The following is a 9,591-nucleotide window of genomic DNA, read 5'->3' as shown; positions in this document are numbered from 1 at the left end:
TTTATTTATTTATTTAAGAAATGAAATAAAAAAACTCAAGGCCAAAGTGGGAAATGACTTGCTCCAGGTCATCCATATTCCTAACCCTTCTTTTACTGGGGCATGGGGAAATATTTTCCAATATGCCTGAAAGGCTTAAGTCTCTAATCACGGATAACTTACAGCTTTTTACAAGCAAGAGTTTTGGCCAAATTATGCCAGTTAAGGAATGTAAATTTTATAAATGATGGAATACTGCAACCAATTAGTGCAAACAAACATTTATTGTGAAATATTCATCCTACCCTTTATTAGGTATTACATCATCAAAGCACTTTGTGGCAATGAAAATAGCTTTTTTTTAACCCCTCTAATTCACCCAATATTCCATTAAAGCTGCAAAAAATGTGCAATCTGCTTGAAAAATAGGTTGCTCTTATTTACTCATTTGTGAAAAGTCAAAAATTAAAAAAGAAAATGATACTAGCATACAGGGCCTCTAGAGCCAAGTCACCTTTCCATTTCCCAACTACTCCCCAAAATAATTAACAAAGATAATTTGTTTTAAATGCCTTTTTATAAAACCAATGCACCTTTCCCCATATTATAATCATACAAATTTTAAAAAGCCGTTATTTACTTTCTTGGAAAAAAGGTGGCCAGCCGTTGTTTTTTGATTGGGAGCATGTGTATTTCCTGGGAGTTCACTTTCTTTAACTTTATGCTCCGGTTTTTGATGGGTTTCCTAAGGGGCTCTGCATTTCCCATGGACTCTTCCCCTTGGCTGTTGATGTCATAGCCCTGAAGCACGGAGTCTTCTCTTTTGAAGGAGAAGTTTTTGGTGGACACCCCTGAGAGGCCTTTGATCTTGCCACAGAATATGGTAGGCACAGCATCTTCGACTGAGACAATGACCTTGGCTGCCTGGGACTCGCCCACCATCTCAATGTTATTTTCAGTCTTGACCTCGCTGCTGGCATGGTTGGGCTGGCTGAGCATCTTGGTGGCGGCATCACTGCTGCTGATGTGACTATCTATCATGGCTGGGGCCTCATGGGACGTGGTAGGGGCAAAAGAAATTTCCATGCCACTGGGAAGTTTCTCCATCACTGTGTGACCTGAGCTGTCCACTGATGCACCACTGTCATACAGTGTCTCAGGGGGAGGCTCGGATTTCCGGTGGGCTGCCACTGACAGGTCTAGGGCTGCATCTTCCTGGAAGATTGGGGGACTGACTTCGCCAGCCTTGAGCCAGGGCACTGACTTCATGGAGAGATCCAGGGCCTCATTCTCACTTCCCATCTTAATGACCGTGTGGCGGCTGAGCTGGAAGTACTCCTTAGGCTGGAGGATGTCAAAGGGCTTCAGTTCATCTTTTTCCAGAGGGGTCTGGGTGCCTTTAAAGGAGTGCAGGCCAAAGGAAGATGGCGGTTTGGGGAAACTGGAGCTGAACTTGGATTCAGAACTCTGAGGCACCGGGATGGGGATGGGAATAGGGACTGGCACAGGCAAGGGGACGATCACAGGATACGGCACCAAGAGGGTGGCTGGTGGGACCAGGGGGGACAAGGGGGAGCTAAAAGGCTGGGGGGGCACAGGGGCATAGCCAGGAGGAGGCTGACAAGGTGGGGGCCCGAGAGTGCCCTGAGAGGGAAACAAATTCTGGAGCACAGCTTCAAATGGCAAAGTGGGCTCCTGCGGTTGGCTGGGGATCCTCAGGTCCAGGAGCTGGGGCTGGGCCTCCGAGTCCTCCGCTCCCTGGAAGAGGTTGTTGTGGATGGTATTGGAGGAGCATGGGTCCTCCTGTGGCAGGACCAGAGGGGAGTTGAGGTGCTGAAAGACGTGCTGCTCCAGCACCACGGGCAGTTGCACGGGGCCCTGGGTGGTCATGACGTAGGTGGCATTGCCATTGGGATTGAGCTCTGGTGCGGAGCTTCCCTCCACCTGCATGTGAATGGGCATCACCACTGGGCTCTCCCCGAGGCACAGGGGCTGCAACACAGTGGCTGCCACCTTCAGAGCCATACCACTCTGAGACTCGGCAGGGGGGTTCAGAATGGATGGGGCTGGCACGGTCACCAGGGCCTTCTTTACCAGGTCAGTGGAGTTGATGTTCCAGGCCTCAGTGGTGATCAGTTGAGCCATGCCATTCTCCAGTCTGTTATTAGCCAAGGCAGGAGGGGAGTCAGTCATGTCCATGGAGAGGTTCTGGGACTGCAGGTTGTCCATCACTCAGCTCTGATGCTACTTGGCCTGCAACACAGAACATACAATATGACTCTTCCTGAAAAGACTGTTTATAATTGCCTTAAGAGCTCTCTCACATCTTTAGAAAGTTTTCACATTTTAGTTAACCAGGGAGCATAACCCATCTCTCTATGTATATATTCAGGTTATAGATATCTCCTAATATATACAAACACACCCACATGATCATCTGTGCTTGGAGAACCCCAATTTAACAGCTGATTAAGCTATAAATGCAGATGATGTAATCAGTAAATAGCCAAGTGAGGTTAAACCGGGTATTTTTTAAGCCTAATTCTCAGCTTATATGTTTAGCCTTCAACAAAAACAAACTTTCAGTCCACATTGCTATGTCAGACAGTTAAGATATGCAGAAATTTGACTCGTTCAAATTCAAATAAGCAGTGAAGACTTACTTTCCTTTACAGAAAAAAATAACGCCTTGTCACATTTGAATATGCTATGACTATGGAAAATGGCATTTTAAATACTCTGTAGCAATCATTCTTCCAAAAGAGGTTTGATAAGGAAGAGCAGTCCATTTACACAAGGGTCATTACAGTTGTCTCTCTGTCTCCCTCTGACCAACGACATTCCCATTTCTCCCAATAACAGCAAAAGCCATTCCCCAGGGCAAGGTGAAGATGGGATGATGACTCGCATAAATGGTCATTGGGTCCACTGTCATTTCCCCAATCAGTTCATCTATCTGATCTGTGGCCTCTCCTAATATCTAGCTACCAAGAGGAAGAGGGCATTGATGAACCTAGGGCTGGGGAGATGGAACACTTGTTGGAAACGAAAATCCTCAAAGGTCAGGCACACTTTCTCAATGTCCTTGGCACCTCCCACAGACCTCTGGCCACCTCTTGAGAGGCCAAAGGCACCTAGCGCGTGTGCTTCCTGGAGGAGGCAGGGCTGCAGATGTGATAGGTCTCTCCATGGAAACCTGTCCATATTTTGCCTCGTTACCATGGAGAAGGCAGGCACCATGTCTAACTCAGGGATCTGAGCAGCCTTGGAGTCTGGTTGGGCTCAATAATAATTCAATAATCCTCAGTTTCACTGGGCAGGCCTTGGGCAACTGAGATTTTTGACCTCACCTATCCCAACTGCCTAGACTTTAGTCCTGTGGCCAGCTCGTTGTCCTCTCTTCACCCCAAAATTACCAACACAACCTCCAAAACAAGAAAGAGAGGCAGCCCGGCACACTGTGGGGTTAGAAATAAACAAACGAGGCCGGGTGTGGTGGCTCACGCCTGTAATCCCAACACTTTGGGAGGCTGAGGTAGGCAGATCATTTGAGGTCAGGAGTTCGAGACCAGCCTGGCCAATGTGATGAAACCCTATCTGTACTAAAAACACAAAAATTAGCCGGGCGTGATGTCACACACCCGTAGTCCCAGCTACTCTACTCGGGAGGCTGAGGCAGGAGAATGGCTTGAACTCAGAAGGCGGAGGTTGCAGTGAACCAAGATCACATCACTGCACTCCAGCCTGGGTGACAGAGCGAGACTCCATTTCAAAAAAAAAGAAAAAAAAGAAAGAAAGAAACAAATGATGTCTCACTACAGTAAGGCAGCTTTAACAAATGAACAACTCTGTGGTATTTCCAGGCAATCAGAATGTGTTAAATGCACAGAACAAGGAGTTTCTCTGAGGCAGGAGGAGAGGCGGGGAGGGAAACGATGCTGTGCAAACAGCTTTGTGGAGAATGACTGGTGGGCCACACTTTTGGCAGGATCCAGAGCGTGTCTACCTCTGGAAGCCATGAGGTGACCCAGCATGCTGGCCAGTAACCCCCTTGGGACAGAGTTGGGAGGCAGCCTGGCCCCAGGGAGGCTGAGGGGGCTTGCCCTAGCTGAAGGATCTGGTTCTTTATGAGTGAAGCCTGATTCAGCCCAGAAGATGCCATGCCTCTAAGATGCTTTTTTAAATTATTTATTTATTTATTTATTTATTTATTTATTTATTTATTTATGTGAGAAGGACTCTTGCTCTGCAGCCCAGGCTGGAGCACAGTGGCGCAATCTTGGCTCACTGCAACCTCTGCCTCCTGGATTCAAGTGGTTTTTCTGCCTCAGTCTCCCGAGTAGCTGGGACTACAGGCGCACACCACCATGCCCGGCTAATTTTTGCATTTTTAGTAGAGATGGGGTTTCACCATGTTGTCTGGGGTCATCTTGAACTCCTGGCCTCAAGTGATCCTCCTGCTTCAGCCTCCCAAGTGCTGGGATTACAGGTGTGAGCCACTGCACCTGGCCTCTAATACACCATTCATTCATACATGCATGTATGAATTCATTCATTCACGCATGTATGAATTCATTCATTCACTCATCCTGAGTGAAACAGACAAGGTTCTTGCTTTCATGGACATTATAGTCTAGTGGAGGCAACATGTATTTGATCAGAGATTTGCTAGCATGCAAAGGCATCAACGTTATACCAGGAGAGGCATCCAAATCAGCAGGACAAATATTTGTTGGCCACTTGTATGCAGCCCCAAGAAGGCCCTGAGAACCTAAGGCCAGATCCTTGTCCCTCACAGTGGCCAGAACCCTTGGGGAATGGTAAGAAAAGGCTGAAGGGAAGCTGCAGTAGGACTGGTGAGGACAACGGCAGCTACAGAAGTCAATACATGTTCTGTGACACATTTGGTCTTCCTGTGGGGTTAGGATTATCCAGCTGTGAGACATCTTTCTCATAACAGCTGCATCTGTCCACCCTTGCAGAAATGGCAGCTTCTCTCCCTCCCTGTCTGCTTCTCTCAATCCCCTCCCAAAGGAAAGAAGGCAAACTTCTGGATGCCTCCTCCACCTGCTCCTTGCACACACCTTCAGCTTAGGTACCAGCTCTCATCATTTCCTGTGAAACCTCAATCCCTTCCCTGCCTGGCCTTGGTCTAGGCCTGCTAACATTCCAGAACAGTCCTGCTCAGAAAAGTGAAAAGAGGGTTTTTCCAGGGCAGGTGACCTCCCTCAGGCCCCTGTTCCTCCCACAGATAGCAAGAGCTACAACTCATTGAGCATCTGCTATTTGCCAGGCCCTCTGTTGAGAACAACCCAGCCAGAGGGGTCTTATAATTATGCCAATTTTGTTGGTGGAAAACTGATTCTGCAGGGAGATTAAATAACTAGCCTAAAGGTACATAAAGGCTGGGCTTCCCAGGCTTCCCTTCGACTGTGAGAGCTGTGAAGGCCACGCCCCTCCATGCATTTTGTTTCCTGGCAAAAGCAGTCCCCACAGCCTCTCCTTCAACACCGAGTGCATGTGCCTGCAGACGCATGCAGGAAACAGTACGTGAGCATCACATTTCTTCAAAGTGGAGGCCAGGCCCTTCCTAGTAAAGTCATTGAACTATTGTTCTTTTTTATCCCACAAGGGGCCTCATCTGTCCCTCTGGTCACTGGAGTTCCTCCTGTCCTTGGGGACTGCAGCCCGAAGTGGCTATGGTTCTGTTACTGGAAGACTTGAGGGCCCTCCATCCTCTCAGCCTACTTCTGGTTACCCACCTATCCCCAGCCTGCCTTCCAGAGACAGGTGTCACATGGGTTGGAGGGCATCTCAGCACCAACGAGCTATAGACAGGCCCTTGCATCCCCTGCTGTGACTCAAGTCTCTGGGAACAAGGCTGAGGCCCAGTGAGATGAAGGACAGAGGACAGGCCAAGGTGTGGGTGGAGGGGAGCAGTATGCAGGATCTCAGGGCAGGAAAAACCCCTGGCCCAAACCTCACTTCCACCTCCTTCAACAGGATAGCTCCAGATCTGCCTGACTACTCAGCCAAAGCAGGCCTGAGAGTAGCCCTGGGCTTTTCCCTAGAGAGCTGCTAGCCCTGAGACAGACTTGCCTGCCTCTGCCTAGTCCCTGCCAAGTATGGCGCTGGCCCTGGGACACCCAGGCAAAGGAACATGAACTTGGCCTTCATCATGCACCCTCTCATCTCCCAGAAAGTCTCGTTCTATCTTTCTCTCTACATCTCCTCCTCTTGCTGTTCAACCTGCCAGCAAGCACCCTCCTCTGACTCTGAGTCAGCAGCTGAGGTGGTCTGGGTGCATCTAGTGGGAGCATAGTGGGTGTTGCTGCTGCAGGGGCTAGTACTGGAAGCCTCAGCGATGCCCTAAGAATACAAAACCAGCTCATGAATTGAGGGTTCAAAGGGTGAGTCTGTGTCCCTGAGGACAAGCCAAGTAGCCAGATAATGACTGGAGAGAAGGTAGAGGCCCATCTCCCCACTCAGCCAAGCTGCTGATTAGCTTGGGCCTAAGGTGGGTGGGGGACCGCTTCAAATCAAGGAACATCACAGGAGCCAGCTGATGCTCAAGCCCAGGAGGCATGAATTTCTTCAGAGGCGACAGGGAACATTTTGTTTGGGTTTTGCAAAACATTTTCACGTGGGTTTAAATGAGGGCACCCATCCATTCCGCCTGCTCCTATTATCCCTGGGGGTGTGGGAGTGGAGGTCACTAAACCATGGCAGTGTGGCTGGGTAGGAAGTGGGCAACCTGGATTTTCAAGTTGCTGGAGACCCTGGAGACCTCGATGTCTTGGTCTGCAGCCAGTTGCTAGGGCCTCAACCCCGTGTAGCCCATGTGCACCCTGTATGGAGACAGTGGGGAAAAGACTCAGGGCCCAGGAGAGATGAAGAGGTGGGGAGGGACTGGGAGAGTAGCTCTGCTTGCAGACTTTTGGGGTATATTAATCTGTTCTCACACTCCTATGAAGACATACTTGAGACTGGGTAATTTATTATATTAAGAAAAGAGGTTTAATGGGCTCATGGTTCTGTGGGCCATACAGGCTTCTGCTTCTGGGGATCAGAAAACTAATGATCATGGCAGAAGGTGAAGGGGAAGGAGGCACATCTTCACGTGTCTGGCAAGAGGTGGGGGGGAGGTGCCATACACTTTTAAACAAGCAGATTTCGTGAGAACTCTATTGTAAGAACAGCAAGAGGGAAGTCCTATGGTCCAATCACCTCCCACTAGGCCCCTACCTCCAACACTGGAGATTACAATTTGACATGATATTTGGGTGGGGATACAGAGCCAAACCATATCATGGGGTCACAGAACTGTTATCTGAACCCCTCATCTAATTATTGCAAAGATCTAATTATACCAGAGGCCGGTCTCCCCAGGGTCTGACCATTAGCCTGGAGCTCTCTCCCACCTCAGCCTTCACCCAGCCAACTCCTGCTCATCTGTCTGACTTAAGGGGTTCAGCTCTAAAGTTGCTTCTTCTGAGATCAACCCCCACCCTCATTGGGCTCCCAAAGGACCCCAACTTGACTTTATCTAGTCCTGACTCTGCCCAGCCCATACTGGGATTTCTTATTTACTTGTTTCTCCAGGAAAAGGGGATAGTCTCCCACCTCATATCTGGCACTAGTAGGTGCTTAGGAAATATGTTCTGGATGAATTGGTGCACGAATGAACACCTAAGCCTTCCTGAGCCTGGTGTTCTCATCCTCATCCTCTTGTCGCAGGCACACCATTTATACACTCATGGTGTGTCAAGGTGGGCAGGGACATTAAAGCTGACATCTCCTCAAGACTCTTGCTGACCCTTTTTACTGATGAGTAAGCTGCAACTCAAAAAGGTTGACTGAAACTTACACAAGGCCACTTCTTACAGAGGTCACGAGGCTCTTGTTTCGGGAAGAGCAGAGGGTCAGACCCGCAGGTGACATGGTGGGAGAACATGGCAGCCACTCACCTTCACCAGCCATGGGAGACTCCGATAGTTCAGTGTTAAATGTCCACAACCAACAAATAGGTGGATTTTAGGACTTGGAGAATAGCCTAAATTATCTGAGAGGTCAAGTATTTTGCTTTTTAAATTAAGCCATCTATCAAGGTAAGTTTCTTCCCCTACAACAATCACATCTTAAAACATAGCTGAAAATCCTCTCAAGATATGTGTTTTCCAACTGTAAAATATCAACAGCTTTGGTTTCTATGGAGCGTGGAGGCAGCTATCAATTATTTCTAGTCAAAGTAGGACTGTCTACCCAAGCTTGTCCAACTCATGGCCCAAGGGTCACATATGGCCCAGACAGCTTTGAATGCGGCCCAACACACATTTGTAAACTTTCTTAAAGCACTACGAAATTTTTTTTTGCAATTTTTTTTTAACTCATCAGCGATCATTAGTGTATTTTAGGTGTGGTCTAAGACAATTCTTCCAATGTGGCCCAGGGAAGCCAAAAGATTGAATACCCCTGGATGCCCTTGTTGCTCAAAGTGGGGTCCTTGGAGCAGCAGCAGCACCCAGGATCTTGTTAGAAATACAAATCTCAGGCCACAGCCCAGACCCACTGCATCAGAATCTGCCTTCCAAACAGAGCCCCAGGAGATGTGTATGCACATTGAAGTCTGAGAAGTGCTGGTCTACCACTGGTTCTCAGATTTTGCTATTCATCGGAGTAATCTGGAGCTTAAAAACAAAAACAAAAACAAAAACAAAAACCATGCCTAGGTCCTACCCCTAAGACTGAGATTTAATTATTCTAGGATGCAGCAGGTGATTCTAATGTACAGTGAGGCTGTAGACCCTTAATCTAAAGGCCAGAACACACGACTGCTGGTCTGCTGACCTTCTCAATGGCCCATCTTCCTTCTTATTTCCCAGAAAAGACTGAGGCTATCAACACACCAAACTCCCGCCTCTTCCCCGGGGCCCCTGCAGTGTCTCCCTATGTGCCCCCACCCCCAGGAAGACGTGAGATGGCTCTCCCTCTTGCAAGGCTGACTTCCCAGAGACCTCTGCTAAGAATCTTGCCCCTTCCATCCGTGCCCTATTCTCAGTCTATTTTGTGCTTTCCATCCAGTATTTAAATCAAACCTTCAATGACTAACCTAATTCTACATAAAAATCACCAGCCACTCTCTATGAGCCGAGTAAGAAAAGCATAATTTTCATCATTTAATTCTATACATACATGGTTTTACCATTCGGGACTTGAGATGCACTAAATATCTAAGAAGTAATTCCAACTGGGTAACAACTGGTCTTTCTCTCCCAATAGGGTATAATAATTGTCAATTACTTGCCCCAGTGATTAAATTTTCTAAGCTTTAAACATCAGCACAGGGCCTTTTTACCAAAGCTGTGAACATAATTACCACATGAATGTAGTCTCAAATTGGTTAAAATATGAAGAATACACAAAATAGTCACCTGCCTTATGGTTGATTGCCTTTTACATCCAGAGGTCTACACAGCCCTCTGAAGGGAATATGAATGCCCAGATTAGCTTTAGAGACGAGTTCCCTGAAACGCTAATTCATTTATGAAAACAGTAGTGACCACAAACATTGCAACTGGGACTAAACTTCATGAGGACGGACAGTGGCTATGG

The 9,591-nt window shown here is 47.8% G+C and overlaps 1 protein-coding gene across 2 annotated transcripts in view; it reads right to left on the bottom strand.

Annotated features, from left to right (window-relative positions):
* Positions 1-238: 238 nt before the first annotated feature.
* LOC105478184 (retinoic acid induced 2) overlaps positions 239-9,591 on the bottom strand; it is a 62,137-nt gene continuing 52,784 nt past the window's right edge. For both annotated transcript variants that reach the window (XM_011735255.2, XM_011735254.2), the window contains exon 2: positions 239-2,232. In XM_011735255.2, coding sequence (XP_011733557.2) covers positions 616-2,208 — 1,593 coding nt within the window. In that variant the 5' untranslated portion in view covers positions 2,209-2,232 and the 3' untranslated portion in view covers positions 239-615. The remainder of the gene's footprint in view (positions 2,233-9,591) is intronic.

This window comes from Macaca nemestrina, chromosome X (genome assembly GCF_043159975.1).
Source record: "Macaca nemestrina isolate mMacNem1 chromosome X, mMacNem.hap1, whole genome shotgun sequence".
In the NCBI taxonomy this organism is placed as follows: Eukaryota; Metazoa; Chordata; class Mammalia; order Primates; family Cercopithecidae; genus Macaca; species Macaca nemestrina.
The sequence above is the reverse complement of the archived record's forward strand: the minus strand, read 5'-3'. Positions and strand labels throughout refer to the sequence as shown.